The sequence below is a fragment of the Porites lutea genome, chromosome 4 (assembly GCF_958299795.1).
Source record: "Porites lutea chromosome 4, jaPorLute2.1, whole genome shotgun sequence".
In the NCBI taxonomy this organism is placed as follows: Eukaryota; Metazoa; Cnidaria; class Anthozoa; order Scleractinia; family Poritidae; genus Porites; species Porites lutea.
The window spans coordinates 46,655,888-46,683,196 of record NC_133204.1 but is presented as its reverse complement, the minus strand read 5'-3'; the positions used below and the strand labels follow the sequence as shown (position 1 = coordinate 46,683,196).

The window sequence follows — 27,309 nt, the reverse complement described above, 5'->3', positions numbered from 1 at the left end:
ATTTTGTTACCACATTTAAAAAGACAGGTTCGCAGTTAAGCGCATGCTTTTTTAATTAAATTACTTTTTTCCAATTCTATCGTTTAATAATTCCACTCACATGTATCTCAACGATCTCAAAGTGTGTTTCAAAGTAGAATTGTATTTCAGAGTAACCTGAGGTAGGATGGAGGAGTACTAAAATTGCAAAAAAAATAGTGGATTATGCCAACACTACCAACGTTGAATTTATTGTTAGCACTAAGGTTTTCTACTTGCAAATATTTAAGTTGATCAAGTGCAAGTGACTGCCAGGGGAGTGTGCAGATTGGTTCTTTGACAACATTATGATTTGATCATATTGTTTGCATAGACGATACGGCATGTCCTGGCAGAAAAAATGCATTTCGATAAACGAGCATGCGCTGAACCGTGAACCTGTCCCTTGAACTTTCCCCCTCCGCAACAGCTATCTTCACTGTGAAAAGTAATAAATGATAATTTGTGCATAAACAACAATTGACAAAAAACAACGTGTATCATTTTCATAAGCAATTTAAACTAACTTTTTTCAATTTTTTAAGAATTTGAGTGGGACAAAAAATTTTGATTTGTGAAATTTTTTGTACCAAACTGCTGTGAAATGCTCCGAAAACCATCTGCCTGGCAGGGCATTTTTCATTCTCCACACGTTTCTTTCTCTTTTTCTGAATAATTCAATGAAGGTGCGAGCATGTACAAAGCACTTTCTCTTTTACCCTCCCCCACCCCTTGCACTAGCTGTCAATAAATCTTCTGTGGTTTTATTTTCATATGCAAACTCAACGATCTCTAAAAAGAAGTCAAAAGGTCAGTAAGCAGAAAATACGGGCATGGATTTAGATAGTCTAAACAATAACCTCCAAAGATGATTCAAAAGCTATTTAGGGGAAATGTAAAACACAGTGAAAGTATTTTAATGCTTTCCCTATTTTAAAAAATAGTGTTACTCTGATTGTCACTGGTGTCTCTTGTTGGTCACAAATTATTTTATTAAACTTGCAGGAAAAATAATGGCCTTAATTTGTTTGCTTATTATTTAAAACTATTTTACAAATCTGTTAGTTTCTATTCTATAACCAACTATTGCAGATATATGTTTATAAGGAAGCAGACAGTTACACAATAACATAATCACATTGTTTGCACATCTTCTTAAAACTATGGAAAATTTTCTGGATTGCCAAATTGCACATGCTTTAATTCATCATAATTAAATTAATATAAGCCTTGCATGTATTTAATGAAAGACCCACCATATGAAAACTTAATTCATTTTGATCAAACCTGGCAATTAAAACTTTGGAATGATGAAAAAAAAAAAACTGCGGCGCAATCAAAACAAAACAAATTTCATTTCGAATCTCTATTTCAATGGAACACAAACATCCAGTGTGATGGAAATCTTTCATTCATGGATTTTGAATTCCATTTCAAAAAAAGAAATAGACAAAAAACTACTGGTAACTGTTTTTCCCCCTTAAGTTACATTAAGATAAACAAACATTGAGTATCACCATCCTAACTAAAGGGCTTTCTGTTTTTTTTTTTTACAAATATCTTGACAGTACACAATACTTATCACGAAATTTCGTAGTTTATAAAAAATGATAGCATTAAGAGTTCAAATGGGCATTGTTATGAGAAATGTAAAGATGTACTGTATTTGTGATGATAAAAACATGACAAAATGCTCCTGTTTTGATAGGAAGTACTTTACTAATAATTTGCAATCAAGTTATTTTAAATGTTTGTCATTATTTTACTTTGAACAAGGACAAGGATTCAACTTCAACAACAAATTTCAAATTTTGTCATCTTGACTCATTAAGGCTGCTGAGAATAACACTTTCTGCTTTCTTGCTTGAAAAGATCGTTATGTTGTTTCAGGTACTGCTTATGCAAGACAGAAAGTACTTGCACATTATTTTAAGAATTCCCATACTAAAGCCCATAAATGTAACTTCAACACAACACCTTTTGGAATATATTTGTTAGAAATGTCATTCGCTAACTAGAATTACAGTGAAGTAGTGGTATGATCTCTAAGCAATCAGTTCAACATAGTTTGCCGGAAATAAACCATAATGACCATCAGGACCTTGACCTCTCCACCAGCCTTCATCAATCTGTTCAATATTTGTAATGATATCACCAGGATCAAAAGTAATCTCTGTATCATCAGCTGTGAACAAACATCAGTTAGTTAGTTCAAACCAAGGACGTTTTACTGGGAATTAATTCTACATCACATTTCCTTTTTTAAGCTCCCAGCCACAGAGGTAATGTTTACAGACCTTCACATTACCTCTAATTCTTGTTTTTTTTTTTACAAATGTTGTAACAAGTGCGTGGAAATAAAGAAAACTTGACCTTGATATTGATGGTGATAATGATGATCAGTCAATCAAGCAGATCAAGAGAATTATAGCACACAAAAGTAAAGGCTCCATTACTTCCTGAAACTGTGCAATAAAATAATCATCTTTTTAAACACATTTTTAATACACTTTTACATACTTGCTTGATAGTCATAGAGTGCTCTTGCTTGTAAACCTGGTTCTCCCTATGGGAAAAACTTCTGTTAGTGTATAGTAATATTTACAAAAAAAAAAACAATTAAGGAAAGTGGGTGCTGGCTTCTTTTTTCTGGCATGCACACTGTTGTGAATAAGGGAAGACATTTGCCTGGAGAATATTAGGCGTTAATCACCAAATCTCTTACTAACACAACATAGCGGCAAACTACAACCACAAGGATTGCAGGCATGTACAGTAAAGTCAAATCATACTACATATACAATACAACAAATTATAATGTAATGCGATACATCACACAACGATGGCAGTGTTCAAGTGTTTCTAGTTTCTAGCTTTAGTTTGCAATGTCATTTACACCACACTCACATCACTTCATAAATTATGATACCTTGTTAGAAAAAAGAACTGTAGCCCAAAACCACAACCATATTAGCAAAGGGCTGCACATAACAATAAAACTATACTCATATACATACACTACATGAATGTTTGGGGAGTACCCCTCAGGACAGAGGCATCACCAAGCATTTAACATGTCAGCCTTTAACCCTTTTGGTCTGGCCAATTCAGGCCTTGCTAACATATTTTTTCACTGGACAAGACACTTTGCCAATTTTTCCAATTTGTCACCCAGTCATGTTATAGCTATAAAATGGGTACCCGCAGTAACATAAAGTTTATTTTACTGCCGGTTTAAATATACTGTATACACTGTAGACTGTACTGCAATAGGCAAGCCTAGCATGGGCTAGCATCAGAGCTCCCTTCCAGCTTTTACTTCACACACCCTGCAATACTCTCTAAACAAGAAAAAAAACACCCCCTACAAGCTGTAGCTCATTCTTTAACAAATTATTGGATACATCCATTAAAAAATTCAGCTTTACAGGTCATATTTTAGAAAGCATTATCCAGCTTAATTACCTCAGAGGCTGTTACTTCTGGTGTTGGTTCTGATTCACCAACAAGCTCTACATAATTAGATGGGAACATGCCATATCTACCATCAGGACCACGGCCTCTCCACCATCCTTCATCAAATGGATCTACTTCAGTGATAAGATCTCCAGGATCAAAGGAAATCTCTTCATCATTTTCTAAAAGAAATAAAAAATGTGAATGAAGTTTATGCCATAACCCAGATCTCTGGGGTCAAAGGAAATCTCCTCGTCAATTTCTAAAAGAAGAAAATATGACTGAATTTTATCTATGCCATTACCCAGATAGGGATTGAATGATTTAACTTTAAAAGAATATCCTTCTTCTCAAACAAGGTTGTTTTAACTGTGTCTAACTTATTCAAGGAGATTTATATACAATCCAGGGAATCTGGGGGGAAATCAAAGGACTTCACAAATTAACATTTCCTAATTTTTCGATTTTCTAGAACTTCTTGAGCACTTGGTGTTGTATTTTCAAGTTTGCTGTCATGATATTTACCTGCTTGGTAATCATATAATGCTTTAGCAGTTTGTCCTTGATCCCCACCTGAGGGTTGAGGCTGCATAAAAGAGAATTCAAAACAGTTTTGTTTTTATATTTCTAAATGTTTTTGTTAGTAATTAGTTTTGTTTTATAGTATCTTGATATTTCAAAGTGCATTATAAAAATTGTATTTCCAGATATAAGACAAAATTAAACAAGTGTTGAGAAAATAAGATATGTATCTTGGTATTAACTAGGGCTCAAGTGGTGAACTCCATGAGTAAGGATGATTTAATAAAAAAGCGACAAAAATTACTTATAAAGCACTCTTTAAAAAAAGTCTTAACTGAGCACAGAGAATTATCAGGACCCATGAATTTACATGACTGTGTTCGCTGAAAAATTTCTGGCCTGCATCCTAAAGGCTTTATATCACTGAGAGTTGGGAAATGAAAATATTCTGACCAGGAGTTATCCAAGGCTACAGTGGACATAATTCATATACAGACTGAGGTTTTCCATGATCAGATTAGCAGGGTTCTCATTAAATGCTTGCATCAGGCTAAAGAACCCGCTACTTTGAGGTCTGAACCGTCTGCATTAGCTGGGGTAAAATGGGTAAAGTGAAGGAGTGAAAGTCTGAAATTGCCTACAGCACTCGGTTGCCAAGCTGCCTACCTTTACATCCTAGCTGTCTACTTTAAACCTTAATGAGAACCCTGGGTAAGTGAAAGAGAATTTACAAGAATTTTTCTACATGTATGGCCTAGGTGGAAAATTTTATTATTCCAGGGACTTCTGAGGGATGGAGCAGGGCTGCCAGGACCTGGGTCTTGAGGCCTGTTTCAAGTTTTGTGCTACTGCTGTGTTAAGCTGGCTCAAATGTAACACAACTATAGCATCACTTTGTTTCAGACTTTGAATTTAATTTACTTGAATAAAATAGCTTTTGCCGAAAACAAAACATGAAAATAAAAGGCAGTTAGTTAGCTTTTAAAATGTATCGTGATGTACATGTATAATTATCTCTAATTTAAGAATTGAGTTTGGCAAGTCAGTTGTACAAGGTTTGAAATCAAGTAGTGCAACTGCAATGTAGCACAGCAAGCTTTGCCATGCTAGACAGCAGTAGCGCAACTTGGTTTCAAACCTCCTGCTTAATTTGAATTTCATTTGATCAGTTGGGTTTGACACAGCAATAGCATGTGCAATGTTTGAAACAGGCCTGAGTTTCCTTCTTCTCCACCCACCCTATAGACTACATATCAGGGGGTCATACATTACCTGAACAGGTTCAGCATTATCATACAGCTGCTCCTCTTCATCATAGCCTGTAGCTTCAGGTTCCTTCTGAGCTGGTTCTTCTTGTATTTCAACTTCAGCCGTGTCATAGGTATCAAAGCCTGGTTGGGTCTCTGATGGTGTCTCCACATTTTCATACAGATCTTGTGGTTCTTCTAGCTCTGGCTCTGGCTCTGGTTCTGGCTCTGGTTCTGGTTCAGGCTGAGAATGCATAAAATACAATTTGCTGATGATATCAGTAATAATATATTATTATTATTATAATATCATTAAAAAGTTTTTGCCACAGCCATTGCTAGAGGTAGCCAGAAGTAAATAATACAGCTGAACCTGGATTAAGAGGCCACCCTTGAGTGTTGCTGCTTAATGGAGATTGGCCGCTCAATAAAAGGTCACCATAAAAAAGCATAATCTTTAGCAGGAAAATCACATCATTTTGAAACAAACATGCGACAAGAGCACAATCAGTAGTCACCTTCAATGTCAGACTGTATTTTCCTTCATCCTTTTTTTTAAATTACACAAGTAATAATAAAGTGCATCAAGCGCTTGATGTTAGCTTAATAGAGGTGATAACGATATCAGGATGGCCAAAAGGTGGCTGTGGCCCCTTGATGGAGGTGACTACTTATTAAAAGAATATTACTTATTTTCTGGTCTCTGATTGCTGTCCACTTAATGGAGATCCAACTGTACTTGTCATCATGTACCTACCACAGTACCACTGTCTAAATATACATAGACCAGTGTTTTTACCAGGATTTGCTACACTGGGGTCCAATTAAGACCCATAGTGAAGCTACATGTTAAAGGGGGCCAAATTTTTAGATACAGTTAACTCAATGTTTAACTCACAGGTCTGAGTTTGAGTAAATACCTTGTACTTTCTTAGATAAAAAAATCCAATTTTTACACATACAGCTCTGTGTTAGAGTAAATACCTCATACTTTTTTCATACTTGATTGGGTGATATCTAAAGATGCCATAACTAATTAAATGTTGGCTTATAAAGAAATGTACATAATTATGTTTACATACGTTTTGTAATAGATTTTCCTTTTTTTTCCTTCTTTGTGCCCTTGGGACACCTTGGGCTAATTATAGTGAGGCATTTCCCGAAAAGGTGCACCAATACCGCAATGCAGTGGACTGGTAAGAACACTGATAGGCCTACGGCTGTAGTATCATAATATGATGGTAACCCATTACTACCACTACATGGTTGCATTAATGGTATTCCACTGTATATAATAACATAATACCTCAACCTCAGGTTCTGGCTCAGGTTCTGCCTCAGGTTCTGGTTCAGGTTCCAGCTCAGGTTCTGGCTCAGGTTCTGGTTCGGGTTCACGTGGTTTCACCTGAGGGGGTGGTCTCCTGGGTGGTGGTTTGGACTTCAATGGAGGTGGAGCAGGACCCTTCTTTTCTTCAAATTTGGGTTTCTCACTCTGTCCTTGCTTAATGAGACTTTCAGCTTCCTGAATAACATTAAGTCAGGCTCATTACAATTGTGAAAATAAAATTTAAAGATTTTGTCCCCTACATATCTACCCTAAATTTATTGTGATACCTTAAATATCAAGGAGGATACTAACCTGAGATCACGCTCAATTTTCGTTTCGCTTTGTAAAAAACATTCCGGCGGGCAAGGTGAAACAAAAAGAGAGCCTGATACAAACCTTCTACAAAATGTCTTCCGCCCACTTTTTTGATTGATAGACATTTGCCGAATCAGCCAACCAAAATTTCTTCCATTGCTTGTTTTTTGGTATGCAAATTTTTCACACGTGGGAAAAATGCAGACTCACTGACTTAAAAAATAGCTTTTATCTTTCAACATTATTTTGCATCTGGATCAGAAGGCCGTGAAGTATATGACCTGTAAACAGCTTCGTGGTATGTTTTAGCTCTTTACAGCAAGGCACATCCTCGGAGACCCAGGGGCAGTTAGTCGGGTCGATAAAATGTTCGTGGTGAAAGTTTACTGTAAGATCGAGACGAGGGGCTCGTCTCGATCTTACAGTAAACTTTCACCATGAACATTTTATCGACCCGACTAACTGCCCCTGGGTCTCCGAGGATGAGCAAGGCAGTGACCACTACATGTAGCTTTAAAATGCGTTTTTCCGCAAAATTTCCAGGGTTGAATGGGGTTAAGCAAATTACCAAGTTTTTCTGACAAAATCCACTTTTTCAGCACAAAACAACCAAATCTGGCCATTTTATGTAAAATCAGGTGAAATATAAGCAAAAAGGTGATTTTTAGGTTTTTTATTAATGCAGATGGTGAAGTTTATATCAATATTTTTGAACTTTTGGAAGATGGCGGTGATCTAATGCACCTATCAATGTAAACCCGGTGGGGGGGGGAGTGCGGGCAAGGGGCGGGGATTTGACAAATTTTAAAATTTTTCGATCAAATTCCCCAGGGTGGGAAACGAAAGGTCAATCAAAAGTGTCAAAAAAGCCCCCACCCCAGGGGAAAAAATCTAAACAAACAATGCTGTAATACTATATAAAACGAATAAAAGAACATTTCAAACACCTTGTTACTACTTTTATTTACGGTTAACGGAAGCTCCATTAAATTACTCATTGTAATTAAGTATTTTCTCTCTCCACTAGCATCTGTTATCTTAAACAACAAAATCACTCCAGGAAGATTGACCGTGCTATATAATATTAATAAAACTTAAAATGCTTTATAACATCTGCTCAACATGTCGGAACAGGTCAGATCAGTGACCCATAAAAAATCCTCTGACTTTCATGGTGGAATTCGATTTCAATCGAGTTTTACAATTAGATGGGAACTTGAAGATAAAAAACTTTCTCAAAATAGACATTATCTGTTTAGATGACATTTTAAAGTATCGGATTATGGCGATTAAAACAAATAAAAACTTCATACCTTTCTCCAACAGCGTGACTTTCTGGAAGCCTCGAGGGACGGACTTGGTAACTGCTTCTGAATTGATACCAGGCTTCTGTCGGTCAAAGTCAAATGTCCCGACCCCGGGGTCGCTTCGCACGATCAAAAGCCCGATAGCAGGGATAGTCCCAGGCATCAAATCCCCTCCCCTTGCCCGCACTCCCCCCCCACGGGATTTACATTGATAGGTGAATAAATATAAACCAAGTCCTCAGCTGCATGTACAAGACAGTAGTTCTTGACTGTGTTATTCTTGTCAAAGGTCAATCCATGACTCAAAAATTATTAGGGCAACAACATCTTCTAGTGCATCATGTGCATTGAAGGACTTTTGAAGCAAGAACACAAGATATGATGATTGGTTTGTCTTTGGAAAGTGTCCCTCATCAGGATTTTGCAAGTAGGAAACTTTCGATACTTGACTTGCTTCCTTCAAGGGTAGTGTACTTACTGCCTTGTTGCATTATATTAAAAGTTTTCCTTTACCATTTTACTTTGACTATTTTAAGTTTGTCTACTTTTGAAGCAAAATGATTGATGCCTTCGGAAAGTTTCTGTGTTTTTTTTCATGATACGATTCACACTTATGGAGATTGACAGTTTCAAAAAAGTGACTTGTTACTCATATAACATTGTATCCCTCATAAATAAGCTCATGCCATACTAGTGTCCAGGCTGCGTACAGTCCTTTTTCTCTAGACAGCCAGCTTAAGAGGTTAATTAAAATCTTTGGTGCATTCTCGGTCTCTGAAGAAAATCGGTACTGTAAACTACAGAATAACCAAGTTTTTGCGCCTAGACCTATGACTTGCATGCTTATTTTTAGGCCATAAATCTGAGTGGAAAAATTAATCCATAACTTAAGGTATGGACCTCTAACTTGGGTTTTTCTAATAAGTCAGAGGTATTCATAACTGATGGAAATCCAAAAAGAAATAGTGTTATTCAATATTGTTACAGTTCGAATCACTTGCTTTACGTTACTTTGCACAATGGGCACACAAAACATAACTTGTACCTTTAACCTAGCTTGTCGCAACGAATTGGCTCTTCCCTTCTCCTGCTGCATTTCTCTCTCATCTGCCTCTCTTTGTTGTTCCTATTAACAACAACAAAAATATAAAACAGTTTCTTCTTCACTTCAGTTATTAAGAAACAACTGGGAAATATGTCAGATAGAAATAGATGTAACACTGTGAGATCACCAAAAAGCATGTAATGTTTTAACCCTTAATTGTACTAGAAACATGCAATTTAATTACTTGCCAATAAAACACATACGGACAAACTGAAAAAAGTGACCAGAACACTGTTACGGTCATACAGTAGTAGCCAATCGATAAGCCTAAAACTCACTGATTTACTGCAAAGAAAACATCTTTTTGTTTAAAAAATCTCCTCATCATACCCAGTACAGGCTTCTCAATTAATAATTTGCAGAGAAGTCTGTTCCTGGTTACCTAAATTTTGTGAGACATTCATCCTTTATTACGATGTGGAATTTTAGCAAGACTGCAAATTATACATGTGTTATTGATCTTTTCCCTTAAAACTAATTTAAACAAAATAATGTTATTAATTTCTTGCTGGCATTTCTTTTATAATTTTTTATGCTAATGCAAAAACTAATAAATAAAGAATAAAAAGTTTTGTGCCTCACCCATCTTGCTTGTTCTTGTTCCCTTTTCTTCTCATTTGCCTCCCTTTCCTTTCTCCTATAAAAAAAAAACGATTTGTTGTATATTCAGTGTTCTCCCTGAATCTTAGCTCAGCTAGTAAGGGGCCATTCATAGCCAGTAAGGCAAAAAATATGCACTAGAGGTGAACTTTCCTAGGGGCGTGGGGGGTAGTAGAGTGAAGGACATGGCCCCACCCTCGCTAGGAAAATTTCTGAAACGTCATTCCCTCCTTTAAAGACCTATTTTACGCAAATCGGCCATCCATTCATCCATTTCCTTGTGGCATGTGAGAATCGGATCGCATCACAACTTGTGTATGTTTTAAAAGTACCTCTTTAATTTTAGTAAACCTTCAGGCTGTTGCAGGTGGTAAGAAGTGTTGCTTCAGGCGGGAAATTTTACTGGTTACCACCTGATAAGGAGAACACTGTATCTAATACATGTACATCAATTAGCAATATTTTGGCAAAATAGATTTATCAGGATTCTTCTGCCTAAATAATTTTGCACTATTGTTTGACTCCAATGTATTAATTAAGTTTTTATTTTACCATAAGGAGAAGACAGCTTCTTAGATTGAAAAGTCAATAAGAAGGACAATTGTTGGTGACTTCAATTTCTAAAAATTAATAATTAGCATACACAAATCAACATAAAGATTCTTACTTTTGTTCTTCAATACTCCTTGACCTTTCTCTAAACTGTTTTTCTCTCTGCTCGGCCTCCTTAGCCTATAAAGCCATTGAAAGTCAGAGAGTTCCCTGTCAAGTATTGAGCACTCAGCTCTCATAATAATATGTTAGTTTATAAATTGAGTTCTGGCTGCTCTATGTGCAGCCGGTATATATAAACTCAATTTAAATTGTACAGTAAACTGCTGTTTTCCTTTCCTCTGAGAAACAAAACAAATTAAACAAAACAAAACTTTGTTTTTTTTTTAAAAAATAATTAACTGATTACATGTCCAAACGATATCATGGCTCTACTCAATTAAGACACAACAACTGTTCAAACAAGGACAAAACCAACCTCTCTTTCTTTTCTTTTTCTTTCGGCTTCATTCTTAGTAGCAATGGCCTGTTTACGTTCTTCTTCCTTCCTTTTCTTTTCATCTTCCTTTTTGAAAAGAAAAAAAAATAGATCTATTATTTATTTATTTCATTTCATTTTTGCTTTCTCTTTTTTACTGACTTTATAGGAGACAATTATTGTCTCATTGCTCACCTAGAATAGCTATGCTAATTGTGAGTAAATTATTTAAAAATTGAATAAACTTGTACTGTTGTTGTTGTTGTTGTTGTTGTTGTTGATTTGTTATCACATTATTAAATTTTTTAGTGCTATTTTGAGTGTTCAGTTCATGGGGCAGGAAATAATTGGCCCTGATGCTTACAAACCAATTTGTATATAGTCTCCCTCGCAGCCATTTTTAGTATCGTCACGCAACGCTCCTCCCCACAAACGGCTGCTCACATTCAAACAACATTCCTTTCCACCACTTAAACCAATCACCATGTAGTTTACATATTTCGGGAACTAGGCGCGCCAACTTAATCTAACCAATCATATTGTTTCTTTTATCTTGGAGTCCACTGCTTCCAAAATGGCGACCATTGAAGAAGCTTTTGACGTTGTTAGCAAGACATTTCGAATTTCTGCCTTAAATGCGCCGCAAAAAAGCGGAATTACGAAAATAGTGGAAGAAGGAAGGGATGTTTTTATTAATCTTCCTACTGGTTTTGGGAAATCTCTTCTCTATCAAGCATTACCACTCGTGTTTGATGTCACTTCAAAACAGCCTGGTCATATTGTGGTAGTTGTTTCACCATTAATCAGCCTTATGGACGACCAAGTGTCTTATTTGAGGGAACTAAGGCTTAAAGCATGCAACATAACTTCACTTGAGGACGGTGAACGCACTCGTGTTGTAAATGGTGAATATTCCTTAGTTTACGGATCACCCGAAGCATGGCTGAAAAACGAACACTGGAGATTAATGCTGACGAACTCTGTTTATTCCAAAAAACTATGTGCGATAGCAGTCGATGAGGCGCATGTTGTAAGGCAGTGGTAAGTCTTTATATAAATAAGCGTCTATATCATTGCAACAAGTTATCCTTTGCAATAGATTTATGCCGTGTATTTTCTGTTTAATGTGTAGGGGAACATCTCAAGATAATAAAATGGCTGCATTCCGCGAGTGTTACTCAAAGCTATACGAACTAAGGTCTCTCGCACCTAATGTGCCTATGGTAGCCTTGACTGCAACTGCAACCAAACTGACTAGAGACACAATTTTAAGTCTTCTGAACATGGAAAATGTAGTGGAAATTAAAGAAAGTCCCAATAAATTAAATGTTGCCTATGTTGTACAATATATGGATAAGGACACGGAACTTGAATTTTATTTCAGCTGGCTCACTGATGAACTGAAAAACAGTCAGGAGAAAACAGACAGAACAATCATTTACTGCCAGACTATAAGGCAATGTGGTTTAGTTTACGCTACAATCAAGGGTTTGCTAGGAACGAGCATGTTTATTGGAGATGACTCAAAAAATGTGCTTGTTGAAATGTTGCATTCGTGCACTCCTGAAGAAAATAAGAAGACCATTTTGGAGTCGTTTCAATCTGAAAATGGTATTATCCGTCTGCTAATAGCAACAATAGCCTTCGGAATGGGCGTTGACTGCCGAGGTGTTCATAGAGTCATACATTTTGGACCCTCCAAAAATGTAGAGTCCTATGTTCAAGAAACTGGTAGGGCAGGAAGGGACAACCACCAAAGCATTGCTTATGTTTTATATCATGGAGTTATGTTGAACCATATTGACGCCCATATGAAGACTTTCGTTAAGACTAAAGAGTGCAGGAGGAAAAACATTCTAAATCACTTTGAGTGTGTGTCCATGTATCCAGAACAACCTTATCTTTGCTGCGATAACTGTGCTTCTCAAAGCGAATGTGGTATGCCACACCCTGAAAACCTTACCAAATTCCCTGTCGCCACATACAAGGACATTCAGCCTACATTGAAGGAAAGAGAAGTGTCGCAACAACAAATGAAAGTTGTCAGAGAAAACTTGATAAAGTATCACAAGTCCATTGTTATGCAACTTGTTGGTTCTACTGCAAATGGAAATGTGAAGACCTTAACTAATTTACAATTTATGTTAGGATTTTCACAGCACCAAATAACACAGGTTCTGGATAATGTACATCGAATTTTCTCAATAGCTGATGTTTATAAGTTTGTAGAAATATGGGACAAAAGGCATGCACAGAAAATGCTTTTAATTCTTAACAATGTATTTGCAGACATCAATGATCACTGTGATTCAGAAATTGCTGTAAATAATGCTGATAACTTTGAATTTGATGATGATTTACTTGACGAATGGCATGAATTTTTGCAAGATGATGAACTTTATGATATGATCTTGGACAACTTGTCATTGTCACAACTAGAAAGTTCAGTACTGGAAGAAAATGCCAGTGATTCAGACAATGATGATGTTATGCCACCAGCAGTATTGGCAACAGTAGAGAATATGGCATTGGATCACTAATGATTGATAGTTTACTAAAAGGGACATTGTCAGCTGGTGTGCATGCTCATTACATACCTATTCTTAGCTGATCTAAATACACTTTGTCATAAGATACTGCTTTTAGCAAGTATGGTAATATACTGTAATGCTATAGGATGAAGAAAAGCATACTCAGAAACAGGTTTTCATTATAAGATTGACAATGGAAAAAACTTTAGAGAAGATTGAAGTGGATTTCTGTATGTAGTTTTCTTTGATTTTGGATTGACGAAGACACTTTTCACATTAAAAAGCCAGTGTCCAGGTCAGCATGGTCACAAAGCTGACATTGTCCCTTTGAATGTGATTGTCTAGACTGTATTGTGTACTGGCCAAGGTTTTCTAGGTTTTCCAGAAAGGGCAGGGGCACATCTGTTTGGGTCAGTGTGGCCTCTGTGGCCTTCTGAAATCTGTCCCTGTTCTTATTATCTCTGGTCCTTTTTTGGAGCAGAAAGCTTAGTGCTATAATTTTTTTGAGGTGTTTTGATACATACAGAATGTGATTGTCAGAAGACTCATGCAATTAGACAAATATGAAATATCTTTCTGTTTGAGACAAGTGAAATTTCACATGTGAAACATAAGGGACAGAAATGAAAATTAAAATATATATATATATATATATAATGGTCTTGCTATTGGAACAACTGAAGTTTGAAAACAAGTGCTATAAGAGATTTAAGGGTACCCCTGTAGATTCTATTATGAACTGATTATTTGAAAATGGAGTCTTTTGTATGTGATGCATAAAGTTTAGACTACAACATGTCACTAATTAGTCAGATCAAAAATTCAGTCTTGTCAATAGATACATACATACATACATACATACACTTTATTGATGCTCCCTAAGTGGGCTTTTCAGCTCAATAGAATAAAAAAATACAAATATATAAATTAATTGAGAATGTAAATACAATAATATTATAATTACAAAATATATATCAATAATATAATATATCAACTTAATAAAACATTTGCAAGATGACGTCTAAAATTCCTGGGGCATTTTAAGGACTTAATGTTATCATTCAAGGAGTTCCAGAGTTTGGCTCCTCTGAAAGCAAAGGAGCGCTGCCCTGTTGACAGGCGACATAAAGGTATATCCAAAGCACCAGATGATCGAGTTTGTCTATTATGGACTTGAGAACGTGATTTAAACATATCAGCAAGATAGTCTGGAACAAGCTTGTTAATACATTTGTGCATCATAGTAGCGTCATTTAGAATGAGTTTCTCTCTAATAGGAAGCCATTTCAATGATCGCAACCCATCCGAAATATGGTCATACTTTCTTAGTCCCAGAATAATTCGCCCAGCAAAGTTTTGGACTTTTTGTAACTTGTCAATATTGCTGCTGCTGGTATTACTCCAGACAGTTGAACAATATTGGAGTTTACTAAAGACAAATGAATTTATTACTAACAGAAGTGTTTTCCTATCCAGGAGGTGCTTGATTCTGTTAATTTGGTACAATTTAAAAAGGCATTTAGAGGCAATCTCAGTGATATGTTGGTTATAACTGAGGCGTGTGTCGAGAAGAACACCCAAGTCCTTAACGACAGGCACAGGTGTTATTTCCTTGTCAAAAAGTGTTATACTGAATGATGACAGTTTCTTTAAAAGTTGTGGTAATCCAACAGCTAGAACCTTAGTTTTGTCCGGATTAATCAAAAGAGAGTTTTTACAGCACCACTGAGATATTCTCGTAAGATCTTCGTTTAAGGCGAGGATGGACGTGGGTAATTCGGCAGGTGAAAAGGACAAATACAATTTACAATCATCAACATAGGAGGCAGATAGACAACGTTTAGGAACAGAAAGGAGGTCGTTAACATAGATTGTAAACAAAACCGGACCTAAAATAGAGCCTTGCGGAACTCCGAACTCAAGTGGGAGTACTTTAGAAACTGCGTCACCAATTCGAACGCACTGTTGTCGGTTAGAAAGGTAACTCTGAAACCAATCCAACGCACCCTGGGAAAAATCGAGATTTTGTAGCTTGGATAACAAGATGTCGTGTCGAATACTATCAAATGCTTTAGACATATCTAATAAGACCATGATGGAAACTTTCTTGTTATCCATAGCCTGGAGCAACTGATCTGTAACGTACAACAGAGCTGTTTCTGTCGAGTGAAGCTTTCTATTTCCGCTCTGATGTGCTGCCAGTTTATTATTTCTAATTAGATGCTCCATAAGTTGTCCATGTACCAACCTTTCAGTGACTTTTGAGACTATTGGTAATAATGAGATGGGGCGATAGTTGTTAGGGACATCTGGATTACCGCATTTGAGAATAGGTGTAACCTCTGCTGTTTTCCATGCACGTGCAAATGTGTTGGTAACAAAGGAGTTATTCACAATGTGGGTAATTGTTGTTAGCGTACTGGGTAAACTGTCTTTAAGAATTCTAGAAGATATCTTGTCCATTCCAGGAGCTTTGTTAGATGGTAGGCTTCTAATCACCCTTTCTACCTGATTTTCCGTGACTTGATGGAGAACGAATAATTCGGGGCTAACGTCGGTGGATATGTGTAAAGGAGTCGGCACATCCAAATTTACATTAAGTCCACTTGTCTATACAATATTTTTCTGTCCATAGATCAGATTCCTATTATTGCACTATGACTCTGCATATCTAATGTTTTAGGAAACTGACCTGGCAGAAAACCACAACTACTGCAGCAAGAAAACACTACTCATAATTTACACATGTACATGCAACAACGATTCTTTGACTGACAACAACTATTGGATTCAAATTTTTCAATAATCAATTCATAAAATATCAATGCTTATCAATAAGTAAACAGTGAGTGTAAACTTATTTTTCTCACTTTTTCAACAGACAATAATATCTGAGAACCACTTGGGCTGTCATTTATAGTACATTTTGTGCAGCTCCACACTATTTACAGACTATTTACAGACATCTTAAAATATTGTATAGACAAGTGGGAAGTCATCAAAGGTGTGGTCTATTTCATTTCGCATGAGTTTATCTAGCTCTGATACCATTGAGCACATTTCTCTTGTGTTTATTTATCCACTGATGTAATTTTGAGGCATCAAGTCCTTCCAACCTGTCTCGCTTAAAGTCACAGAAATGATTATAAGCACGTCCCACTTTTTCTTCAAACACATTCATTTCCTGAGCTCTTTTGATAAGCTCTTGCAGGTCCCTCTCTTTGGATGGATCAGAATGTTTGCCAGATTTTGCATGTCGTTTCAAAGAATCATCAAGGTTTTCCAGGATTAATGATGTTGAACTTTCAGCTTTGCATATTCTTGATATGGCTGCCTCTGAGAGGTTGGGTCCAAGGTTTTTGATACTCTGCTTTACAAAGTTATTGCTGTGCTCTGTTGCCTCATCCAGAGGAATGTTGGTGCCTTTCTTGCCATGATTATTCACAGACCTGTTCCATATGAAACGTTCACTGTCTCTCTGTGACAACAGAGAACTGATCAGAAAAAATTGGTACAAACATTCTAAAGAATATTTTGTACTATGATGATCATCTGCTTTACAGTACAGCATGAAGTACTTGTACTGTCGCATAAGCCTCAATCCATCACCTTCTTTGATAGCGTCGAGGAAATTAAAAAACAGAAAACAGTCAGCTAGAAGTGCACAGTTGTAATTGAACACATCATCACTTGTTTTTTTTGTACGCTCAGAAGAGTCATCATCACTAATACCTTCACTTGTTTTGCTACTGCTGTCTGCAGTTGAAGGTAAATGTGTAGAGAAATTGGTTTCAATAAGTGGCTCCTCTACTTGAACTGGTGGGTCATGCTTGAGCTCATGATTTCTTCTGCTTTTTCCATCATATTTAAATGAACTGGTGCATCCCGGAAATCTACAGGGAAATCTGCCATCGGTTGTTAACTCCTGTTGACGCAGCAGGTTTTCTTTCTCTGTTTCTGTCACTACAGTGTTTACAATAGCATCGACAGAAGAATGTTGGTCAAAAACAAATGCATCAACAACCTTGCCAGCTATTTCATGGAGGCAATTCAGTTTTTCTGACTTTGTCAGCAAATCCATTCTAGGAGGTAAGTCAACCTTTGATGGCTTCCCACTTTTGTTTTCAAATCCAAGGACTTTATTGGCCGCTGTAATTACCCTTGATTGGAAAACTACGCTCAGGAAGTCTCTGTCTGGCCGGTATGATGACTGTACATCTCCAGTAACATTTCTTCTGTTAATAAGGTTGCGGTCGGAAAACATGGTGCAACTATCAGTTGCAGATTTTCCATTGTAGAATCTGGCATAAATCAACTGATGATAAAAGAAACATCAAAGTGTTAGGCGCGATTCAGACGCCGTTCTTTCCATTAGCCGAACCTAATACATTGAATTAAGTACATGAAAAGTTTGGTATCTGAATCAATTAGGAACGCTTATTTCCATTTGGAACGGCTCAGTTGTTCTTCACGTCTAGCCCGGCCGGGATTTTCGACTTTAGAACGACTTCAGATGCTGAACTTTTCATGTGCCGAACCTAATGCATAAATTATAATAACTTATTATAATATATTGATAAACCAATAGCCAGCAGATAAGTATTAGGGAAAACAATGGAATTAACCAGTAGCTACACCTAGACGATTATTCAGTGGTTAGTGATCTTGAAGTTTTGAATGAACTAGGGCCAGAATGACGATGATGATTAAATAAAAATGCTATTGGATACTGTAAATAAGCCCTTCTGGTTATAGGCCCGTCCACATGTAAACAAAAAAATTCATCAAATTATAAGCCTCCCCTCCCCCCCCCCCCCCCAATATATGCCCCCCTCTCATTCTGTTCCAAATTTTATTGACATGAAGTTGCTTTATTATGATTGTTTGCAGGTTAATTGCACACCTGTACAATACTTTAATCAGCTCTGCTATAGCCTTTTTTGAGGCGCTATTTCTATTCCGGTTAAAAGGCCCCCCTCGGATATAAGCCCCTTCGTTTATAAGCCCTCCTAAAACTCCTTGCAAAGAAGTATAAGCTGTAAGCCACAGTTTACACTTATTAATCATCATGAAAGAAAATGAAAATGATATTATGGTCTTTCAGCTTCAACATTAATTTGTCAAAAATATGACAGATAATAATTCATCTTTTAGGTTTTAAATATTGTTTTACTCACACTGAGTAGTTTGACAGCAGCGTGCCAATCACCCAGCTGTAAGTTGATTCCTTCGAGTCTGTCTTTGGGTGTGTAACCATTGGCCACAGAGGATATCATATTCACCGCTCGTTCAACGGTAAGCTGGTCTCCTGAAAATAGTTGACCATCTATGCCACCATTGTGTGTCTGAGGAAGATAACCATGGAACTGCTGTAGAATTCCTAACATGTCCTCGTTGACATTTTCGTTTTTGAATATTAATCCAAGGGGAACCTGAAATACATTATTACAAACACTTAGTTGTTACAGTTAGATGCATATGTGTTCATACTATGATAATCACGTGCAGGAACATTTTTAACCCCTCAGGTAATTACCATGTTATTTAGCTTCACACTGCCAAAAGTTGACAAACTTTACTAATGTACTGCTTTTACACAAGACTCCAGATAAAATACTCTTTCTGTGCTTGCTATCTAGACCTTTAATACCCCCTCTCTACCCCCCCCGACCCCATCCCCCCCCAGAATTTTTGGTGCCTTTTCTCAGGATGGGTAACGAAATTTTATGAAACCACACATCATTACCACAGATTGGTTTAAACAAAATAAAAGATTATTCTGCCCTACATGTTCATAAATTCAAACTTTTTATTCCACCTTTTGCTAATAACTGGGACCAGTTGTTCAAAGGCTGATTATCACTAATCCAAGGTTAAATTTAATCCAGGCGCCTGTTTCTTTCGTTCAAAAGCATGTTTTCTGTTCATTTTTACCTATAATTTTAGAGCTTATAGGCAAAAAGAATCAACTGCAAGAATTTGCTTTGCAAGCATTTAGATTTGAAGTCAAATTTTGTGCTTATCCTTGGTTCTCTTAATCCTGCTTTGACCAACCAGTTCCTGGAGTTGAGTCTTATAATGATTCAACTATGGCAGATTTAAAACAAACCTTCTTTGTTTTCTTGGATAATTCACTCGTATATTTATGAGGAATGTGCTGGATGCAGGCATCAGCCAAAGGCGTTAAGACGTCAAAATAATTAACCAATATTCTGGAACACAGGACAACGTAGTTCAACCTCTGACATTTCTGTTCCTCCATTGATGGCAAAAACCTCAAATTACAAACACCAAGTAGGTTACTTTTTGGAGCTGAAGAATCCAACATAGCCCCAGAGACTCTGTTCTCCACCATCTGATGGTTGACCCAGTGGAAGTCCTTGTTCTGTGACTCCATAGTCATGTTCTTTCGATCCAAATGGATATCCAAGTTGTCAAACGAAATGACGAAGCCTGGGTGTGCTGCCTTTTGTATTTCATCTTTCTCCCTTTTGGCTGATGAAAAATAAGTGGAAATGAGTCAAGTACAACAACTTGATTCTCTCTGTTTTGCTTCCATGCAATCATTGCATGATGCAAGTTAATATTGATTGCAAGATACAAATTAATATTACTATAGTAAGTGCATACCACTGATCCATATAGTTAATGCTTAACCGTGACCCAACTTATAACTTTACTCAGAAGTCATCAACTCATAAGACTCACAAAAAGCTTTCTCATACCTGACTGGATTTCATCTTGACATTCTAAAGAACAGTGGGTGTGGGAAGCATGTGTGAACAAGACAGCATCACATTTCTCTTGAGCCGTCTTCAGATCTTTGTTTTGATTTGAAACATGCTGTTTTGCCTGGACAATAGCTGCATCATGGTTCTCGCCTAGCTCATCCAGTTTTCTCAGTATACTGAAATTTGCATTAGTCAGTTTCATCTTGTTAAATCTGCCGATGGTTGACTGTTGAGCAAGCAAAATATATGTACATAAGGTTCGAAACTGTCCATCTATAGTGGTATGTTAAAACTAAAGAGAAGGAAAAATTCTCTGGGAGTTGCAAAAGATGAAGTTTTCAAGGAAAATTTTGTGCTCTTTCTGTTGCAAATGCAAGTACTTTCTATTATTACGTTTACTGAGCTACTGCACTGCAAACTAACTGGGATATATGACCGTGTTTATTAGTGTTTCCAAGTGTTCTGACACTTTAACTAACTGCTGGTATTTAATGACAGTGTATTAAACGTACAATCAAAGTATTTGAAACCATCATGGGGGTAGATGCATCATGCAAGATTTCTTTCAAAGTATCAACTATTAAGAAAAATTATATAAGCTTCCATAAGACTTCACTTGCCTCTACTGACTTTGACTTGAGAAGTATGCCAAGAACCGAAGCAGTGGCATCCATTTTCTCACTCCTCTGTTTTAGAAGTACTGATCCCGCTATGGCTACGCTGGAGAACCATGAATACTCTTTAGTCCTTTTGTTCACTGCCGAAGTCATCAAGAACGAGAAGAACAGTGGTGCTCTCTGTCTCCACTCGTTGCATAGAAGTTGGAAGTCGAACTTGGCCAGATCCTCTTTGCTTGACTTTCTCAAAAGCGAAGGATTATTTCTCGAACATAATGACTCTACCTCTTTTGACAGGGTTTTCAACGTATTTTCAATGATGTGATTCTTGATCGTCGGATTTTTCATTACCGCATTTGCGATTTGCGAAGGAATCCCATGCGCTAAAGCCTTTCCAATGGCCTGATAACTTCCACTCAGGGTTTTGTTCAAAGTTTTACTCGGGTACTGGACGGTCAGTACAGTCTTTGTAGCTTCACTTGATTTATCACGAGGATTGGAAGAACCTTTTAACACGACTGGAGTCGAGGTAAACATCGGCAAAGGCGGAGGTGTTGCTGTCAAAATTTGACCAGGGAAAGCTTGCAGCACAAGTCCGTAAGGATGACTGCGAATTGGAGATACACCTATAGGCTGGCTAGTCGCGGTAAAATTGGCTGAAGCATGACAAGAAGTAGAAGTGGTAGCGATGGGAAATAAACGTTTCGAGGATTTCCCACGGCACGAGGCTGGGGATTCTCCACTGTCGTCCTCAACGCGAAGTAAGCGCTTCGCTCTCGGTAGTTCACGATCCTTGTAGATTTGTTTTAGTTCATTTTTCAGCTCTTCAAGGTGATCAGAGGCCTTTTTGAACTTGATAAGTCGCCTATAGCACGCTTTACAAACTGCCAATTCGCTGGTCGCTGAATAGCAGCTGACATTAACATCCAGACAGGAACTTACTATGTCTGGAAAATCGAAAGAGCTTTTACCAAATATATAAATTTTTTCTTTTTTTGGAATTTCCGTGGAACAAATAAAGCAACGATCGCTTTGCAACACTTTCTTTGGCGTATCCCCCATTGAAAAAAACTCCGATCTTTTTAGAATGTGAGCATTTCTCGAGAACTTGAGAATTTGAGAACGCGGGAAAAACCACGTTGTTTACAATTTTCTGTGATTTGATTGGTCGCATACTAAACAATGTCAGTGATCTGATTGGCGCAAAGACTACAAAGGGAAAGGAATGTTGTTTGAATGTGAGCAGCCGTTTGTGGGGAGGAGCGTTGCGTGACGATACTAAAAACGGCTGCGAGGGAGACTAATTTGTATACAGCTATTTCGAGAAAGGTTGTCAGCAAAAAATGTGCACGCGACAATCCCGAAAGGTAATATGGGATACGATCTATACACTATTCCTGACGACTCTAGCTGTCGAACCTTCTTTTTTTGCTTTCCTTTAGCACTCTCAAACACATTTTCATGGCCTTTTATGCCAATTATTTTAAATTTCTTTGAAGAACAGTGAACTCAAAACCACCCGAAACACCTTTCAGGATTGTCACGGGCACTTTTTCTGACAACCTTTCTCCAAATAGCTGTATAAGCATATGAAACAGCATGTAGAGAAGCCAACCCAGTCTGAGACCTTATTTAACATTACCCCTCTCCATGACTTTTCAAATATCAATGAACAAACCATATTAAGTCATTAGCCTGCATCTCTGTGACAACAATATGATGTCTCATGTTTAAAGGATTATTCTAACTAGTCATTAGTATCATTGTGCACAATAAAAAGCTTATGATAAAAAACTATAAATTACTACACTTCCAGGAATGATATTGCAGAAGAATTATGTGTACGTCTGATGTGGTAATTTTCATACTGACCTCAGATTTAGACCAAAATGCATCCCTTTTTTGAACATTAATTTCTTGCTGTACTTTAACTTTCTGGTACACAGAACCCTGTCAATAAAAATATTTTCTTTTCAAAAATTTATACTACAATTATGTAAATATTTTTGACACAACAATATAGTAGAATGTAGCCTGTGAATACAGTTGCCTCTCCTTGCTACGCAAGTCTTTTCGCAAGAGAGGGATCTGCGATTTGGCCCCTGCATTTCAGACAAGTCTTCATCAACAGTATCAAACTTTTGGGTCGAATTGACGCATCTCTGCCACAAAACATGTCATACAGCGACAAATGAGGAGAGAAGACTGTATCCGCAAGCTAAGTAAGTTGAAACTAGCTGAAAAGGACATTAACACTTAATATGTGATTTATTATTTATACGCTATTAAATTCATGCCACACTTAGTTTTGTCCAGTCCCACTGTTGCTTGCTTCAATCTCCCCAAGCAAAGAACCTGTCAGACAATTTTTCCTCCACCCTTACTAAAAATGTCAAAAGATTTGTATTACATTTCTAAAGGAAAACTGTCTTACAGTTTTATTAATGAATGTATTTAGCAATTCATTTTTATTGTTATTTTGTCCAGATTATGTGATTTTACTGTACGAATTCTTGTGGCTTTGTGATCAGTTGTGCAGCATTCCCAATTAGAAAATAATCAAAAGCTGACTCACATTACCCAGTCTGTATAATTAACTTTCACTGAACTTTGTACTTTACTTACTACAGGAGTAATGGGTTCTGCTGGTTTTGCTTTCTCTTTATGAAAACTGTAGTTTGCACCTAAACAGAAACCCACACTGTGTCATCAAGTTACAATCAAATTAGCACCTTCAAGTCAGATATTTCAGTCTAGCTTATATTCACATAATTATACCTGAGGCACTTTTTACTTTTTCAAGGACAACGCTTTCCTCAACATCATCACTTGACCTTGCATTTATGGTAACGTGGGCTCCCTAAAAGCAGAACAAAATATCTAACTCTCTAAAAGGACATCATTAATCATAAACACAGGCAACCCATGTTTTTTAAGGGTGTCAGAGACCATGTGACAGTGATTGATATTTGATTGTCACCTCGCAATGATCAATCAAATTCTCCAATATCGGTAGTATCATAAGTTAGAAACATACATGACTTGCACTTTTATAAGAGACCAGAGTAGCTCTTAATCACCCGATGTAAAAGTGAACATGAGGAGCCAATTTAAAACTCACTTGAGTCTATTGAGTGAGTCCAATTGAATGAGCGTATATTTAATCCCAGGATTAAGTTTACAAAAATCTTTAGATTTTTAAGACAAACTGACTTTAAGAGACTTCAACTTTTTTCAATGTATTCTTGTAGCATAACCATTTTTTCAGCTTTGTTTACAAGTGATCTGAAAATGTTCTTCATTTTATTATATGGCTGGCAGCTTACCCTGATTGGCTACCCAAGGAGGTGAATTGGGCCCACATGTAAGTTATGTATATTGCTTGTTCAAAATTAAGCACTTTGTAACTTACTTTAAAAAAAATTCTTTTGGCCAAAAGTGAATTAAATCCTTTGATGACAAAGCATGTTCAGTCAAGATGGCTGGATAATGGCATTCTGTTCTTCTTCTTCTTTTTCAATTCTTAACAGCCTCAACTTTGTCTCTCTTCATTAAACTTAACTAGTCGTCTTGACCCCACACTTACATATGCATTACGGAGCACAAGCAAGTTAAACCAAAAACTCATACAAAGTTGTCAAAAGAGGTGGTTGGTGCTCTAAATTAATTAAGGGCTGGAAAGTGGATGGAGTTGACTGGTGGCCGGTACTAGTGTAAAAGAGCAAGACATCAAATCTCAGAACCCCATGAGGTTAGCAGCGGAGTCGGCAGAACCACTGACCTTAAAGAAATTTTCAACATCCCGCACATGTCTTGCACATACACCTTTTCTTGATGAGGGTACTCCCTCACCTTGCTGCAAGAAACAAAACACTGCTTGAAGGAAACTGTCAGAAATCATGTTTATATGTAAACTATAATAGAGGTCAAAAGCACTGGGACCTTTCCACTGATATTACTAAAACTAGCGACTCCTCCCCTTCCACCCCAATCAAAGTGGAATTTTTCTCAAAATGGGTGGAAACGAGTTCTTTTTTTGGCCACAACATTGCTGGGGGGAGTAGGGGGACGACAGGATGAACCCAAAGTCAAACCAAAAATTGTTGTTAGGAGCAAGGTCCTATGTAATAATTACTTAGAAGGGCTTTTTCACACAGTCCCAAGTTCTTTTGTCCCCCATTGTAGAACTTAGGGGGTGCTTCTTGGTGTTGTGGAATTAACTATTGTTGGTTAGCTATACAGTAAAACCCCACGTATAAGAACCTGAGTTTTAAGAACCTGAGTTTTAAGAACCTGTTAGGCTAAAATTTTCATTTTAAGCCACATAAGAACCTATTAAGGCTAAAATTTTAAGTTAGGTTCTTATCAGTGGAGTTGCTGTAAAAGTGTATAGGTAGAAACTGCTGAATTTAGATCATCTGATTATATTTAAAAGTAACTTGACATAACATTTTGTTAAGGACAGTACCTGCACTCTACTGCCATTAGGTATTACTATTATTATTAGGTATTATGGTATAAATGATTTATATTGTATTATAAGATGATATTTATAATATATTTAAATGAAATTCATATGAAAATATAAGAACCTATTTCAAGAACCTTGGTAGTCTAAACTTGCTCTAAGTACCATTTATATAAAAATCTGTTAAGGCTAAATTAAAAAATCCATGTCCTTGTACGCAGGGTTTTTCTGTATATCATTTTGTGGTGTGGGTATTTTTCACTGTCTATTCAATCTTTTGTATTATGTCATTTAGTGATTGTAACCATCTGCAACACTGAGAAACTATCAAGCTTAGGAATTAAATTAACAAGGATCTTTAACATCAACTAGACTAGGAAGAAATAAATCAAACTTACCCAATTAATGAAGACAATTTTAGGGAGGTTTGTGTTTGGATCCATTACTTTAATAGCAGCATATAACATCTTTCCTTCATTGAGTTCATCCACTAATTCATCAAGGTCGCCATCTGAAATACAAGTATAAATTATTATATAGCTTATGTCAAGTGAAAACCCAGAATGGCGAAGTGGTACCAAGGCACTGAGAAAATGCCTCTGAATTATCTAGTATGCTGGAAACATCTTATTTCATACACTAATACTACAAGTAGGGTGGAGAATACTATAACGGAGTACATTGTATTCCACCCCCAGCACCCAAAGGAGGGTGGGGGGGAGGGGGAACTGAAAGAAAGTTTTGGTGGAGCGTTGATGCCAAGGCCTTCAAACCCAGATCCTGTTTTTAAAAGACAAAATCAGTTCATTACATGTATCTGACCATGTTTGAAGGAAGAGACCTTTTTTTGTGGCCTGAATAATAATTATGGGGATCACAAAAGAACATCTACTTTACTTTTTTTTAAGTTTGGAGAGTCAATGAGCTTTTTCAGTTATAAACACAGATCAAACCTCATGTGTTGGCCCGTGGTGAACCACCAAGGTACACACCCCATTCAAGACGAATAATATTGAATACTCTGTTATTAACGACTCAGGGTTCTAGATAGGCAAAGTGAGGTTATCAAATCATACTCCAACACTTGATTGACCATTGTAATAATTGCATTGTATTATCATTAGTATAAATTGTAACTCTATCTTAAAGCTTTTCCAATACTGTAACCACATATAGTCATGCAAATAAAGCTTATGTTGTTGTTGTTGTTATTGTATTAGTGCTCCCTCGATCACCAACCCCTCTTTCCCACCCAGTTCCAGCAACACCTTTACTCACTTGACAAGACCTAGTAAAAAAAAATCTTTTATACATTACATGTAGCACTGTAGCACATAAAATAACATTTAAGAGAAACCAGGGCAAGATTCATATGACAGATTACATCCGCACTTCCGAGCTAGAACTGAAGCAGACTGATTGCTGAATATTACTATACTGAAAGTAAAATCAAGTGATTTTAACTTTGTAACAATAACACTCCAAAATAATTATTGCGTTGGCAACATGAAAAATCTATAGTATTCATTACACTACTAATTGAATTTAAGTTGGATAAATCGACGTTAACTGTTTAGGCGTACACAGCTGTTACTCATGCACTTCGCTGTCAAAATACACCCATTTTTTTTTAATAGCGCTACTTTCGCAAGTATGCGAAAGGGAAACTTAATCTTCCTTATATCGCTCGCTCTAACTCCATAAGTTAGCCTGCTTCTAAAGAAACTAAATGAAAAAATTGTCTCAAAAAGGAAAAGAAGGGAGAGATTTCCGTGAAAACATTCACTTCCTCACCTCCAGTCTCCACAACTTTGAGATCATTCGTCTTCCCATCGTAACCAAATACAGCCCTAAAGATAAAGGAAGGAATATAATCTTAAAGTGAAAAAAGAAAAGTATGGCAAAGCCATATATCTCACCAGTTGACGTCTGGAGTGTCGTCAAAGACGTTTTTCCATGTGTTCAAGAGAGAATCGCGATTCTTGGTCAAGTTGATCGCCATTTTGGTTCCCTTGTCACGTGAATAAATTTGCAT

At 36.9% G+C, this 27,309-nt stretch overlaps 3 protein-coding genes across 4 annotated transcripts; 1 reads left to right on the top strand and 2 right to left on the bottom strand.

The window, feature by feature from the left end:
- LOC140933835 (drebrin-like protein B) lies at nucleotides 1-27,309 on the bottom strand. The gene is made up of 17 exons (XM_073383495.1): nucleotides 27,194-27,309; nucleotides 27,069-27,124; nucleotides 25,673-25,785; nucleotides 24,588-24,662; nucleotides 23,585-23,666; nucleotides 23,432-23,490; nucleotides 22,679-22,756; nucleotides 10,928-11,014; nucleotides 10,565-10,629; nucleotides 9,880-9,934; nucleotides 9,238-9,318; nucleotides 6,550-6,765; nucleotides 5,269-5,487; nucleotides 4,000-4,060; nucleotides 3,484-3,656; nucleotides 2,539-2,584; nucleotides 1-2,203 (listed from the first exon to the last, which is right to left on the bottom strand). Exons 1-17 carry the CDS (start codon nucleotides 27,307-27,309, stop codon nucleotides 2,064-2,066), a joined length of 1,722 nt encoding a protein of 573 aa, XP_073239596.1. The 3' UTR covers nucleotides 1-2,063.
- On the top strand, nucleotides 11,320-14,096 carry LOC140933834 (uncharacterized). Of its 2 annotated transcripts, none has more exons than XM_073383494.1 (2): nucleotides 11,320-11,968; nucleotides 12,312-14,096. In XM_073383494.1, exons 1-2 carry the CDS (start codon nucleotides 11,502-11,504, stop codon nucleotides 13,465-13,467), a joined length of 1,623 nt encoding a protein of 540 aa, XP_073239595.1. In that variant the 5' UTR covers nucleotides 11,320-11,501; the 3' UTR covers nucleotides 13,468-14,096. The 2 variants fall into 2 exon arrangements, with proteins under 2 accessions (XP_073239595.1, XP_073239594.1); XM_073383493.1 differs by having other exon boundaries at nucleotides 12,060-14,096.
- Nucleotides 16,202-21,568, bottom strand: LOC140933833 (uncharacterized). Its single transcript, XM_073383492.1, has 5 exons — nucleotides 20,810-21,568; nucleotides 20,184-20,415; nucleotides 19,568-19,953; nucleotides 18,636-18,890; nucleotides 16,202-17,773 (listed from the first exon to the last, which is right to left on the bottom strand). Exons 1-5 carry the CDS (start codon nucleotides 21,341-21,343, stop codon nucleotides 16,490-16,492), a joined length of 2,691 nt encoding a protein of 896 aa, XP_073239593.1. The 5' UTR covers nucleotides 21,344-21,568; the 3' UTR covers nucleotides 16,202-16,489.